Source organism: Brienomyrus brachyistius, chromosome 2 (assembly GCF_023856365.1).
Source record: "Brienomyrus brachyistius isolate T26 chromosome 2, BBRACH_0.4, whole genome shotgun sequence".
NCBI classification, from domain to species: domain Eukaryota; kingdom Metazoa; phylum Chordata; class Actinopteri; order Osteoglossiformes; family Mormyridae; genus Brienomyrus; species Brienomyrus brachyistius.
This window is the reverse complement of record NC_064534.1, coordinates 29631176-29646678: the sequence shown is the minus strand read 5'-3', so window position 1 is coordinate 29646678 and position 15503 is coordinate 29631176. Positions and strand designations below refer to the sequence as shown.

Sequence of the window (15503 nt, the reverse complement as noted above, 5' to 3'; positions counted from 1 at the left end):
GTTCGTACTTTATAAAAATGATGGTTCTGTCTTTGCAGACTTCTAAGAGCTATCAACACTGATACCATCCATCCATTTTCCAAACCGCTTATCCTATTGGGTTGCGGGGGGTCCGGAGCCTATCCCGGAAGCAATGAGCATGAGGCAGGGAACAGCACTGATACCATAATTTTCTAATTGTTTCATTTAAAGCAATATTTTATTTGTTTTTTTTTAGCTAAATTATTGTATACTTTACTGGTTTATACAGCTTAATATCATATGGGAGGATTTTACCTTCTGAAAGGTCCATCTGAAACAACCTCCTTTACACTGTATATAGTGTGAGAGCCGATGCCAATGCATGCACTACTGAAAAAAGACACTGACTTTGCCTCTGAATGGGAAGTAACTTGACTTTAATGTCAGAAAACTAGTTTATACATCTCATATGCTTTATAATGCATTTATATGCATTGTAAAGCAGTCATTTAAGATTGAAATTGATGTTTTAGTTTCACTGTCTCAGTTCCCATTAACTCTGATTATGCCATATTTTGTTTGTTCGTTTGGATGCGACCTTGCATGTTTCATAAACATGGAGCCACATTATCCTCTGTGAATCATTGAGTGTCATTTCTGATGTTCAGAGCTGTTGGCTGATGAAATAAGACACTTTTAATGCAAACCCATCCCTAGGTATGACCTATCTGTTTATTCTCTCTCTTTTATTTAATCCTTTATTCTGGTCTAGCTATTAACTGCTCATTACTCTTACTGTCATTTTCACAATAGTACAAAATAACTGACCTAATGCAGATGCAGTATGTGATAAACGATCAGTCCCACATATCCCACACTTACTTATTCTTGCTAGCAGAGCCATAGTCCTTCTGAATGTGGTATTCTCATTTTCCGTATTTATATCTTTGCTGGACTTTCTACGTTTGTACATATTCTGCTGTATAAATATGTACTTTAGGAAATTTAGGAAAAATAACTTGATAATCCATCCATCCATCCATCCATTTTCCAAACCGCTTATCCTAATGGGTCGCGGGGGGTCCGGAGCCTATCCCGGAAGCAATGGGCACGAGGCAGGGAACAACCCAGGATGGGGGCCCAACCCATCGCAGGGCAGACTCACACACCATTCTAACTTGATAATGAATTGTTTAATTAGCATATGTATATACTTTTCTCAGTGAATGGTGTTTGGATATGTCCCTGCATGTTTGCCTTCACGAAGTATAATAATTATTACATTTACGATAAATAATTCCCACCAATTATGTATCTATACCCATAAGTGTATGTTCACTTAGAATTAATAGATAAATAGAATCACCATGTTTTATAATGTAGGGACTCTATAAAGGTGGATGTGATTTCACTGGCATTAAGCACTAGAAAATATATATATTTTTATTATATTAACAACATCAGTTTGTCTGTCCTGTTTCTAAAAAATAAGAAGGGGCATATTGCGGTTTGCATACATATTTTTGATTAAAATATGTTTGTTGCGCGCGGCGACGTGTGACGTATAGAAAAAAAACTGATGTATCGTGAAGGGAAGTGGTCAGCTTTCTATAAATACCAGATGATTGTGAAACGCCGTCAGTCTTTCAGAAGACTCGGGAGAAGATTTCCCCGCAGCTCTCCGCCGCCTTGCAGCCGCCTTGCACCCGCCATGCCGGACTCCGCATTAGCGCTGCTCATGCTCACCCTCCTCACTCTGTCCTCCGCCTGTTACATCCAGAACTGCCCGCGAGGTGGGAAGCGCTCCTTCCCAGACCCAGACCTCAGACAGGTAACGTGTACTTTCAACTATTAACACTTGTTTTACTTTCACAACCTTCGGTGAACTTTTAAAAAAGCGTGTTTACGTAAATAAGATACTTAGCCTTAAAACCTGAAATCATTTGTACGAGCGCACCTATGCAACTGTAAAACGTACGTCAGAACATCAACAAAAACGTTTCGATTATGCTTTAGATTGTTTTGGCATATATGTGCAACGGTTATTTCAATTTAGATGTTTTTGTTTTCCCATTCACAATTTAATAATAAAAAAAGTGAATACGTATAATTAAATGTTATTATAAGTGATTAATTATGAAAGATTACACTGAGAGTTCCTCGCATGTGGTGAGATTTATAAGTAATGTTTTCCGGGAAAAACAGTTCTTTCAACAAAATAAAACGACTAATTAATTAGTGATAAAGCTTTCAGATACTGATCATGTTTTCATGCGTATTATCATGTTGCCGTATTTTTCATTTAACGTTTTAATTTAAAAAATGCGCGTCGATCTGTTCTTTTGGAAGCAGAGTAATACGTAGTTGGACACGCAGCACAATCTATTGATGTTATCTACCATCCAAATGTTCGACGTTACTGTTTGTTTGGCTGTGTTTTTATGCACATAGTAACTCTTAGAAAATAGCCTTCAAAATATTTGGATTAGTTCGCCAACGTAATTTTAAGGTTTTTGAAAAACTACATTTATAGTGTATTTCTATATCCGTTAAACAGTTCTCATCAGCTAAAAATTATTACAATATTTATTTTGCTGGTGTAATACTGAGTGCATTTTTTTGCTGTTATATTTAGCTACTTGCTGTTAGATGAATTAATCCTTCTTGCTTTATCGCCAGTGTTCGACATGTGGCCCCGGGGCCAGGGGCCGCTGCTTTGGCCCCAGCATCTGCTGTGGGGAGGGGATGGGCTGCTACGTCGGCTCCCCAGAGACTGTGCGCTGTCTGGAGGAGAACTACCTGCAGTCTCCCTGTGAGGCTGGAGGGAAGGTGTGTGGGGCTGAGGGCGGACGCTGCGCCGCCCCGGGCGTCTGCTGTGATACAGGTCAGTGCGCCTATCCACCTATAGAGGGCGTGCAAGGCATGCCTGATTATCCGATACAAGAAGTAGGTCTAGTAAATTGATTCACAGCATTTAAATGTGAGAAGGCAAATAATTTGTTCGCGTATTTAAGTCAAGTCCAACTTTGTCATTTAAAAATATGTAGACATACAATGAAACGAAACTTCTTAATAGAGGCTTTATACAATGCAAAAAATGAATGAATAATACACCAATAAACGAATTCATGAAACAATGAATGAATATGCTGTTTGTGTGTCTGTGCGTAATGCGCGTTTTATATCTTTGACAGACGGTTGCGCGTTAGATCCAGATTGCCTGGGGGACATGAGACAGCAGCCTTCTCCCGAGGAGAACTCCCTCTCAATGGGAGGCGCACCTGAAGAACTGCTGCTGCGTCTGCTGCACATGACCAGTAGGGGGCAGAGTCCGTATTGATGTTCCATGCGTGGAAACGGAAGACTTACGGTCGCAAGAAACAATTAACACCATATTTCAACATCGCCTAAACATCGTTTATACATATATATATTTTAAAACAACTTTCCTTTCTGAAAATTAACAAGGGCCGTCGTGAGTTTGGCTACTGAAACGTGATAATTTACCTTGGGTAACCCTCCACTGACCAGTTGGTGGGGGCGCTGACTTTGTTGTATTTTTTTCCAAGGAAACAGAAATATCTGACTGAATAAATATATATTAAAAGTTCTGCAATCCAGTATTATGATGTAATTTCAGTTGCTACAATGGAAAAAAAAAATTGTAATATACATAAAATAAATTATGTAAATATGTAATAAATATTTTTCTTGCAGTTATTTGCAAGTTTTTTCACTAGTCTTGGGTAGTTTTAGGCTACTTTACATTTTTTTATATAAAAAAGCATGCACATATTAAACAAACACATTGCATTATAATTTGTATTTAAATATATCGGATCACTTTGTTATGGCGGGGCATGGTGAAGGAGGGAAAAGAAGGACCATCCAGGAAGCAGCTCATAAACAGGGTTTATTAGCCAAAACAGAATATAAAGGGGAACACCACGAAATAAAGGGAGCACTAGGGAACAAAACAGGAGAAGTAAGAACTAACTAAAAAGAACCACTAATGCAACACACTAGGGAACAGAGCAAAACTGGAAGAAAAACTGGGAAACAAATGCAGCTGCAAACACACAGTAACTTCTACTATGACTGACTGAGGAAATGAACAAAGGCAGGCACTTAAATACACAGATAAGACGAACTAACAAGGGGCAGGTGTGGGCTACAGAGAACTAGGGGCAACGAGGAGCAGGTGAGGTCAATTATGGGATACAGCAGGTAAAAACACCAAGGGAAACCAAACCAGGAAAACAACATAATACAACCAGGGAGCAGGAAGCAAACACAGGGGATTGTAATTGGAGTACATACGCATAATAAACCGAGAGAACTTAAAATAGGAAATATAACTTAAAAAAACTTAAAAAAATAACTAGTTGAGGCTTCTGGCCAGCCTTGAAGCCACAACAAAAGGAGTCTGGATGCTGGCCGACTCATCAGCCTGTTAAGCCACAAAGTAGGGAAACATACTAGGAACAGAGCGACTACAAGACAGTGGGGGTAACAGGATGGCCGGTGAGCTGGTCAGCTGGGCACTGATCCTGACACTTTTACCGTTAAATATATACAATTTGTTCTCCAGTTGTTGCAGCAATTTTTTTTTATATTCCTATGAATTAAATGTAGACACAATTAGGAACAATTGACAAACAGAAGATTTCTATAAAGCAAGCATAGAAAACGACGAGGTCAACTAAGCTCGTGTATGTGCATTACCATTTTCAACATTAACTAGTTTTTCCTTATATTTGATTGGTCAGTCATTTATACAAAAACAAAATAAAGCCCACCATTTATCTTCTTCCCACTTTTCCTGGTTAGTTTTGCAAGGGAAGGCGGAGCCTATCCCAGGCTTCAAAGGATACAAGGCAGTACATCCTGGATGAAGAAAACTTTCGTAAATGTTTTGGCTACATGAATAACAGAATTATTACAAAGGAAGTAATATTTCCTCAACTACTGTGCTCTCTTATTAGGAAGCTTTTAGACTTAACTAAATTGAACAAGTTAAAATAAACCGTATTTTAATTATCTCTGAATATGATTTATTATAAACATGAATGCAATTTCTGGATACCTATAAAACTGCAATGGAGCCGGCCAGTGACAAAGCACTCTTTACTGAAGTCTACTACAGGAACTCCCAACCAAACCAACTCATAAAATATGAGTAGGCGGAGTGCTTAACTTAACTCAGATGTTTTCCTACTTTATCCATATCTTTTATATTAAAAGGTACTAGATAACAATTGCCAGATTTATTAAATAACTAATGTATATAAATTTATTCCTAAAATGTTTGAATTTATTTTCGGCATTGTTAAAAAGTGACGTGCCATTAAATAGCATGTATCTACTAGTTAATGTTTAGACAAACTGGCAGGGTAATAAAAGTCATCGTAAAAATAGATGTCACCAGCGAAACTGAAGATATTGACTTCGTTCTTGCTATGATTAGCACTCAAAGCTTTCAGGTAAAACCACACTTACTGCCTTTCACTTGTATAGCTTGGCACAGAGCAGCCCAAACAGGACCACCCATCCATAATGTCGGATCTTCTGCCCTCTGCCCCCTGAGACCTTAACGCTGCTTACTGCAGGAAACAGGTAACCAGTAGGTCTAGGGGCTTATGGCTGACTAAGTGGATGCGGATTGAGGAACCAGGAAACAGGAAGTAGGGCTGGAACACAGAAACCAGAAAAGTAACCGCTAAGAAACCCCTAAAACAGGAGACCAGTTGCCCAGCGCACCAGATGTGTAATTCCGGCTAATCAGAACTGCAATACCAGGGACATGACACATGCTAACCGGGACCAGAAACTCAAGATATGCCATTCAACAAGAACCATGGGCCCTGATTCAAGATAGCAGGACCCTACACCACAAAGCCAGTGATCATCTTGGCATCCACGACAGAAACCCAACACAAACAACAGCAAACTAAGGCAAGCCCCACAAACAAGACTCTGAACTGAGTACAATACAATTCACTCAGAGCAATGATGATCATTGTTTGAATGACGAACCCCTGCTCTGACTGCAGCCCTCTGGACCCACCCCCAGACAAGCAGAAAATGCATGTATACATGGATAGGATGATAATCATCTTTTTTAAGGTTTTACGAAGCATTTTAAATGCTGATTAATTACAGTATGATCAAAACCTGGCTTTGTAATTAGATGATAGTTCTTGGAAAATGTGATATTGCCATTGTAGTCGACACTGCAAAGCCTCGAAAAGGATGGACTTTGTAGATCTTATATGGATTACAGATGATGAGAGTATCTGGTGAGTCAGATGGCTAAAGATGTTTTATTGTTATATGAGGCAGAAACCGAGAACAAAGGGTGTGTGTGAGAGTGAAAGACACTCCCCGGTCATCTGGGACTCACAGCCTGATATGTGGTCCAAAGGTCAACGCTAACCCATAAAAAACTGCTGCAGACCGAAGCATTCCAGCAGAGACCAACCCGACACGGTGCAGCCACAGTGATCAGGATCAGCAGCCCTTCACACTCCACAGGAAACATGACATTTCATCACTCCCTTGGATTATGCTTTGTTGTCCTTATGGCTGCTCCTGCTTCTTCCATTGACCGTAAGTAAAGATCCTGAAGCTTTTTTGAAGTTTTAAAAAGCCCAAATCATGATAATGAGACACGCATCAGTTTGAACTATGCTGTGGTATTTCACACGGAGTACTACCTGTGCCATATCAACTCACTCCCGATTCAACTTTAATGTCCTAATAGAGGAACTATGGCAAATTGCAAACAAACCAATAATCACTTATTACTCTTCGACATTACATCTGTTGCTTCTAAACCACTCCTGACTCCCTGACAGTCCATTCTAACCCTTTATATTAAATAAACTCTATTGACTATCAATAGCTTTTCTGTGGATCCTCGTAAGGAAATCACTTGTGGGAGCATAGCCTTGTCTTTATTTATTATTTATGTAAGGAAAGCTAAATAAGTCTAAATTAGATTATGTATTTTATGTCCTATTTAACACTCTGTAGTTGATTTCCATTTCTTGTACCCGAAGTGCAAACTGTAAGTGAATCAGACTTGTCTCTTAGCTCTCATTTCTGTGATACGATTTGGAAATTTTTCTCAATTATTTAAGCAGTTCACGTTTGTCCATAATCCTCATATGTTCTTGTATGTTCTTGTCTTCCCAGAGTCTATATGTAACCAGCCTAAGGATGAAGGAAGTGGGGAGGAGTTGATACATAGTTTGTATTATGACAGTACAAAGGGAGTCTGCGTTCCCTTCCATTACAAAGGCGCTGGGGGGAACGAAAATCGCTTCACCTCAGACGCTGAGTGCATGCAGGCCTGCTCGGACAAACACCATGAGCTATACCCACCTGGAGGTATGGCGGCACTCTAGGGGGGGGGGGGGGGGCTGAGGGGCATTGTCCTTCCCATATTTTCTTTCTTGTGCCCATTCTCTAAAAAAAATAAAAATATCCCTTTTTCTTTAATTTGATTTTGAATGACCAGTTTAGCTGTACAAAACCGTATACTAAAAGTATATTAAACAGACAAAACTTTAGCAGGATTTTCCCCGTGAAAGTGAATACAGGATTATAAAAAGTGTTGATGTCCAACCAAAATATTTTGTTACCCCTCCTCCAGTTATGTCTGTAGTACCAGGCCTGGGGGGCACTGAAAATGTGAAAATTCTACACTTCCAGAAATATGTCTAAAATAACTCATGCCTGTTAAAATGTATACAGTCACTCTTTTAGCAATTGAAAAGTCAAAAGTCAAACACAGCTTCTCCTGATTTCTGTCTAGTTTGTCTTGTCTCTGGCATTGCATTGTTCCATGTTCTGCTTTCTGTGGTTGAATCTATCAAGAGTTATGGTCTACCAAGAAGAACAGACCCAAAATCCCCTACAATTTGTCCAGGTTTAGTGTGCACGTTAAAGGAAGTCCAGGGTCATTGCTTCGCCCGGGAAGTGAGGTTCTACTACAATGCGGAGAAGAAGGCATGCCGGACGTTCATGTACGGGGGTTGTGGTGGGAACGGGAACAACTTTCAGACCAAGCAGGAATGCCAAGAAACATGTGGTAAGTGGGTTACTTATGCACATTTAGCTCTTCTTCTTGCTGGAATAGGAAAGGGTTTTCCCCAAACTATTTCCACAAAGCTAGAAGCATAGAATTGTACAAAATGTCTTTGTATGCTGAAGCATTAAGAGTTCACTTCACTGGAACTAAGGGGCCTAGTCCAACCCCTGAAAAACAACCCCAAACCATTATCCCTCCTCCACCGAACTGTACAGTTGGCACAATGCAGTCAGGCAGGTAATGTTCTCCTGCTGTCCACCAAACCCAGGCTCATCTATCAGACTGCCAGACAGAGAAGTGTGACTCATCACTCTACAGAACATATGTCCACTGCTCTAGAGTCCACTGGTGCAGTGCTTTACACTTCCCCAGCTTACGCTTGGCATTGCGCTCGCTGATGTGAGGCTTGCATGCAGCTGCTCGGCCATGGAAGCCTGTTCCATGAAGCTCCCTGTGCCCAGTTTTTGCTGGAGTTAATGCCAGAGGAGGTTTGGGACTCTGCAGTTACTGGGCTGACAGAGCGTTGGTGACTTTTACACACTACGCGCCTCAGCACTTGGTGGCCCCGCTCTGTTACTTTACATGGTCTGACACTTTGTGGCTGAGTTTCTGTTGTTCCTAAATAATTCCACTTTGGAATAATACCACTTACAGTTGACTGCGGAAATTCTAGCAGGGAAGTAATTTCATGAAGTGAAACTTATTGCAGAGGTGGCATCCTATGACAGCACCATGCTTGAATTCACTGAGCTCCTTAGAACAACCCATTCTTTCATAAACATTTGTAAACCTGACTGCATGGTTAGGTGCCTGATTTTATACGCCTATGGAAATGGTGCTGAATCAAACATTTGAATTCAGTGAAACCATTCCTTCTTATGTATGACAATCCATATCTTGCCAAAGGTCAAAGTCAAAGGAATTTCGAAGTGAAACAGCTCAGTTGTTTGTGTCTGGAGTCTTGCTACTCCTTCACAGTTGACTGGAAGAGTTGAATGGGAATAATTTCATAGCAGGTACAGGTGTGGCACAGGTGCATCTGTGTCCCAGTTCTGTTCCCACAACAACTCTAGTTTTATATCTGCAATGGCACTCTAAGTGGGTTCTAAGGTTTATCTGGCATGTAAATGTTGTTTCAACACAGTTCAGCACTTGTTTACCAGGTTTTATTTTTTTACAACCGCAAGTGGTTACAGGTCTGTACAAACGGAACTGTTCCACTTTTTTCCTCTAGGAGTCAGTGATGTATCGATTGGGTAATTTTTGTTTTTGATTTTCATTCACATGAATGCAGCAAAGTCGGGTCGGTCTTTTGAATCATCCGCTCAAGATTCAAACCCAGACGCGTCTGCCAATGTGGGTAAGGGACCATAAACACTCGTAGCTCTTTCTCTTATTTCCCTTTGTAAAAAAACGAGCTGAAATTTCATTCTGTCTTGTGTTTCAGGTCTGATCGTTGGAATTGTAGGTGGATGTGTGTTTGCAGTTGCCGTAATTTCTGCTATTGTAGTACTTGTTATGCAGAGGTAAAGTGTTAAATTTCTTATCAGATTGTTAATGGGTACCACTAGCGGCCTCGGAACTATTTCAGTCACGGTTTGTTCGTTATGTGTTTTTGTTGTCATTAAACACCAAAGTCACCAAAAATGCATTTTGTACGGAATAGACGGACACAATTAAATATAATAATTTAACAGTAATTCTCACTCATTGTCAGGGTTCTGGTCTAAGTCTCGTATCTCCTTTTAGCCTAGAACCGCCCCAGATGGGTACTAAAATAATACGTATATTTTCTTGTAAAGTCCGTATTCTATTTAATTCAGGGTTGCCAACACACGCAATAGGCGCGTGATATTCACGCTTTCAGACTCTCACACTCACGCAAGAAACTCTTACGGCAAATACGTATTATTCCATTATTAACCTTAAATTAGCTACATCAAAATCGTTGGGGCAGTTTGCAAACCCTAAAGACTATTTACAGGGTAATAAAACTATTACTTGTTTCGAAGTGAATATCTCACGCCAGCGAGGTGAATTGTCAACAATGTTAATTAAGTTTTTTTTTTTTTTTTACTGTCTTTTTCAGGAACGGAAAACCGAAAGATCGGAAGAAAGTTCCAACAAATGCCATAGAAGTTGAGATGCAGTGATGAGCGGACGTTTTTGGAAAGATTTCTCAAAACAGTTCAAAGAACATGAAGTAGCTTATACTGACTTTGAGTGATTCTACTTTCAACCTCTTATCATGTTTTATATTTTTGAATGCATTTTTGATTTGTAAGAAAATTGGGCAGAGTATTACATTAACAGACTGCTCTTTTTATAACGATGTTTTGTTACATTTGTAGCACAGCTAGATCCTATAGTTTTACACTTCTAAGTTGCACTATATAGCCAAAAGTATGGAAACACTAGCTTATCCAACATCTCATTCCAAAATCATGTGTAATAATACCATAATAAGACCATTTTTGTTATAATAGCCTCTATACTCTTCTGGGAAGGTGTTTGTTGTTGTGGAGTGTTCTTTGTCTTCCGGTTTCTCGCCACAGCCCAAAAACATGCTGAGGTGAATTGGAGTAACCAAAGTGTCCATAGGTATGACTTTGTGTGTGCCCTGTGATGGGTTGGCGCCCCATCCTGGGTGTTCCCTGCCTTGTGCCCAAACCTTCTGCACCCTGTGCCCCGGAAAAGGACAAGCAGGTGCAGAAAACGAATGGATGGATGCAAGTGCCATTTGGTACTATTCAGGTTGGCTGTTGATATTAGCCATTGGGATCCTTTCCTCTAAGTTTTGTGGCTGACCATTCCACAGCTGAGCTTGCCTCTAGGTTTTTCCGCTTCACACTTGCTTCACATGAAGTTGACCTCAGCTGGACAGAATTGCGGTCATTTGACTTGTCGGGAACATGGCATCCTATGATGGAGGAAAGTGGAAAATCACTAACTTCTGTACAATCATTCATTCTGCTGCTAATGTGTGTTGCTGGAGATTGCATTACAATGTACTTAGTCATACACCTGTGCCAGCAGTGGGCGTGGCTTAATTAGGCAATTCCTCTGATTAACAAGAGTGTCCACATACTTCTAGCCATATAGTGTATATTGGCTTAGTGAGATTTGGTAATACAGTTACATTCATTTTCAGACAAAACATCTACGGCTACCTTTTAACCGTCTATATTGTGGAAAACGTGCTTATTGATGATAATAAAAAAATTATTTCATATGGTTTTCTTAAGTATACAGAAACATAAATTCTTTCTGCACTTCACACGTATTACATCAACTTTCACAGGTCTTAACTGTTGTTGTCCTAACAATCACAGTTTAAGAGTATGTGCCACCCTACAGAAGATTATAATTTGTTTGAAAAAATGACAAATGAAACACACTTTACACAAAATTATACGCAGCTGGGAGAAGAGCAGAAATTTCGTAATTAACACAGGCGCTCGTGCTGTCAGTGATTGCAGGACATGCATGGTATCATCATGACACAGTGAGAGTAAGGAAGCATGTTAGTCGGGGCTTAGGAATCAGAGGGGATTTGTATTCATAAATATACAGGTGAATGCAAAAGTTTGCATCCCTTCCCTTTGAAATGTCAAATTAAAACAAAGAAGTCCATTGTCATCAACACATTATTTTTAATGCACTGTAAGTTTTTACAAAGGCTCCTTCAACATTAAAAGTAACAAAAAGGGCCAAAAAGCATATAAAAAGAAAGTGAGAGTGAAATAATGAAAATAATATCAATCCAAAAGTCCCCTGTTCTCTAACACTTTGTATGTCCTCCCTATGCCTTTATAACCTCCTCCAATCTCTGTGTAATCTCTGTTAGTAACTTTTGGATACTTTCAGGTTTAATTTTAGACATATTTAGGCATATTTGTTCCAAGTGTCCCAGATTCCTTGGCTGTCTACTATGCACGGCCTTCTTCAAATCTATCCACAGGTTTTCTGTTACATTCAAATCTGGAGACTGGGATGACCATGGTAAAACTTTCGCTTTATTCTTCTTAAACCATTACTAAGTTGACTTTGCTTTGTGATTGTTTTCTTGTAGGATCCACTGCCTCTTCATTTTTAGCTTTTTGACTGACAGTAGGAGACTTTGTTTTAGAATCTGTTGATATTGACCTGCATTCATTCTTTCCATCTGCTTTATGCAGAGCTGCAGTGCCTGATGCAGACACACACCCCCAAAACATCGACGAGCCGTCACCGTGTTTTACCTTGGGAATGGTGTTCCTCTCCTCATTGGCAGAGTTTTCTTCTCCGCAGATGTATCTGTGTGAATTGTGACCAAATAATTCAACTTTGGTCTCATCAGACCACATTATCTTATTCCAAAATTCATTTGGTTTGTTCACATGTTCTTTTGCATATTCTAAGCGTGCTGCCTTGTAATAAGCAGTGGTTTTCTGCACACTCTTCTCCCAAACAGTCCAGAGTGGTACAGACTGCGCTTGACTGTGGAGGTATGGACTTTTATTCCAATTGCCTTGTCGGGTCTCCTGTGGTTTGTTTTGGATCCTTACGTAGCTCTCGGGCAGTTCTCCTAGCACCTCTTTCAGTTACTTTACTTGGTCTTCCATTCCTTGGTAGAGTTTTAATATGCCCATCTTTCTTCCATTTCTGGATTATGGTCATTACAGTTGGTACTGGTATCCCTAAATGCTTTGAGAGTTTTTAATATCCCTCTTCATCTGAAAATGTATCAGTTTCGTTATGAGGTCTTCTGACAGCCGTTTCCCTGCTCCCATTGTTGTTGCTGTCATTGAGGCTTCTCCTGGAGATGTACCCAACTATGACATGCAGGCCTAATTGAACACACCTGGCACTAATCATCACCGCTAAATGCTAACAATGTTTTTAAAGATACCTAATTTTACATATTTAATTTACTGGATTTATTAAAGGGGATGTAAACTTTTGAGCTTGCCATTGAAGATGAATTTGGACTTAAAATTATTTTAATTTCGAGGCCATTTCTTTAAAGGTTTTCAGAGGAAAAACATCTATAAATTATTATGGAAGGGTATTTTGAAAATAAAGGTGGATTTTTTTAATATTCAACCTGGGTCTAAGAGGGATGCAAACTTTTGCACTCACTGTACATCCGTTTTTAAATTAAGTTGGTGTCCCCCCAAACTCCTATGCTGCTGCATGCTGGGTTGCAGCTGAACTTGAACTGATGGCTAATTGGATCACATTCTAACTCCATGGACATTTTTTATTACATTGTCGGTAAAGACACTCAAGGAGTTCGTTTAGTTGCTGCTGATTCATGAATTCATGTTGTCATATCAAATGGCTGGCAAACCTAAACTAATTGTTCTAGAAAACAAAGCATCCTTCAGACACTGAATAACTGAATTCTCATAGAAGGACGCAGCTCGGCTGACTTGCTTTTGATGTTTTTAAGTCTTTATAGACATTTTTTAAGGCCCCTCATATAATGTAAAGTCCTGATCTAAGGAGTGGAATGTGGCAACAAAAACAATAAAAAGGGAACAAAAAAGTTACAGAATGCAGACCGGTCCAAAGGCACCAACCGACACGCACCGTCAAACCTGAAAGGCCAAAACTGTTTTGACATCCGCAGTAAACAGCAGAATCACGCAATGGAATTAAAAAAAAAAAAAACAAATTCAGACAACCATTACTGGTAGAGGAATGCATAGCATAGAATGAATCACACAGATCTTACACAAAAGAAATGTTACATAAATCAGTCCATGATCATTGCAACACTCCTTTTAAGTAAACACAATATAAATAACGCTCGGTCCTAAATACCAGAAAATACAAAGATGCAGTACAAAATCACAATATATAATATGCAAGAGAATGTCTGCAAATCAGATCCTCTAAGATGGCATATGTCTGACTACATTGTACTTTGTATTCTGAGCAAGAAATGTGTATTTTTCAGTCCTCCTTCAGTGGAGAAAGTGGTATCACTATCACACAACACATCCAACTGAACTGCCATCAAGGTTTCTCTTCCCAGCTGCCCTTTTGTAAGTGTCTCCTGAGTAGATTTAAAACCTGCCCCCCATTGGTTTGGATAAGAACTACAAAAGGTGTGTTTGGAGTTGGTTTCATTTGACTTTACATGAAATCAATTTACCAGGTGGTTTTTATCCAAAGTTTGAGAAAAAGCAGAAAGCACAGAACACTCCGGAATACTCTGGAAAGTATGCATGGTTTTGGACTGCAGGTGGAAACCTGCACAAACATGGGGGAAATGTGCAAACTCCACATACACATAGATGAAGGTAAGATTTAAGCCTCGGAGGCATGAGGCTATATTGCTAAACGCCTGAACCACTGTTCCACCCTTAAACCCTAGGAATCAAGTTTAAAGGCAGACAAGGGTGTTGCACATGCGTGCTACTGAAATCGAGGCCGTTTCACAGAAACAGAAACTTTGTAGCTTGTCAGATACATAATCTGTTAGTCGCTAGTGTTGATATTTGGCACGTTTTCACAATTTACTTCCCATATTCCTCACATATGTTTTTTTTAATTATTTTCTGCTGCATAACATCCATATTCTTCTTCTATGAACCCTTCATGGTTCAGGGTTCAGTGCTCCAAGGTTATTTTTTTCCCATGATCAACACACAGAATAAAACATGCTCGTTTTTGTTATTTCAAGACACATAGTCCAGCTAATGCTTTTAAGTCAGAACATAAGAAATTTACAAACGAGAGGAGGCCGTTCGGCCCATCAGGCACGTTTGGGGAGAATTTAACTAATAGCTTCGAGCAGAGTTGTTAAAATCTTATCTAGCTCTGATTTAAAGGAACCCAGGGTTTTAGCTTGTGCTACACTAACAGAAAGACTATTCCATACTCTAACTACATGCTGTGTAAAGAAGTGCTTCCTCAAATCCATTTTAAAATGTTCTCCTGTTAATTTCCACCTTTGGCCATGAGTTTTAGTATTTAAACTAATATTGAAGTAGCCATTTGGCTGAACAGCATCTAGACCTGTTAGAATCTTATATACCTGGATCATGTCCCCCCTTAGTCTCCTTTGCTCGAGGCTAAACAGATTTAGCTCAGCTAACCTCTCCTCATAAGACATTCCTCTAAGACCAGGAATCATTCTCGTAGCCCTACGTTGCACCTTTTCCAAGGCAGCAATGTCCTTTTTAAGGTATGGTGACCAAACCTGCACATAATATTCTAGGTGGGATCTTACCAAGGAGTTGTATAATCTTAGCATCTCATCCCTTGTCTTAAACTCCACACACATAGAGATGTAACCCAACATCCTATTGGCCTTTTTATTGCTTCCCCACACTGGTGAGAACGGGACATGGAAGCATCAACATACACACCGAGGTCTTTCTCATAATCAGCTACCTTTATTTCAGTGGAACCCATAAAATATTTGTACTTTATATTTCTACTCCCTGTATGGATT

At 39.6% G+C, this 15503-nt stretch overlaps 2 protein-coding genes across 2 annotated transcripts; both read left to right on the top strand.

The window, feature by feature from the left end:
• Positions 1-3582, top strand: LOC125727723 (vasotocin-neurophysin VT 1-like). The gene is made up of 3 exons (XM_049004640.1): positions 1-1792; positions 2641-2845; positions 3156-3582. Exons 1-3 carry the CDS (start codon positions 1541-1543, stop codon positions 3299-3301), a joined length of 603 nt encoding a protein of 200 aa, XP_048860597.1. The 5' UTR covers positions 1-1540; the 3' UTR covers positions 3302-3582.
• Positions 3583-6422: 2840 nt separating this feature from the next.
• wu:fb59d01 (uncharacterized protein LOC322379 homolog) lies at positions 6423-11286 on the top strand. Its single transcript, XM_049003579.1, has 6 exons — positions 6423-6570; positions 7159-7353; positions 7895-8056; positions 9351-9416; positions 9504-9582; positions 10146-11286. The coding sequence occupies exons 1-6, from the start codon at positions 6501-6503 to the stop codon at positions 10207-10209; spliced, it is 636 nt and encodes a 211-aa protein (XP_048859536.1). The 5' UTR covers positions 6423-6500; the 3' UTR covers positions 10210-11286.
• Positions 11287-15503: the final 4217 nt, after the last annotated feature.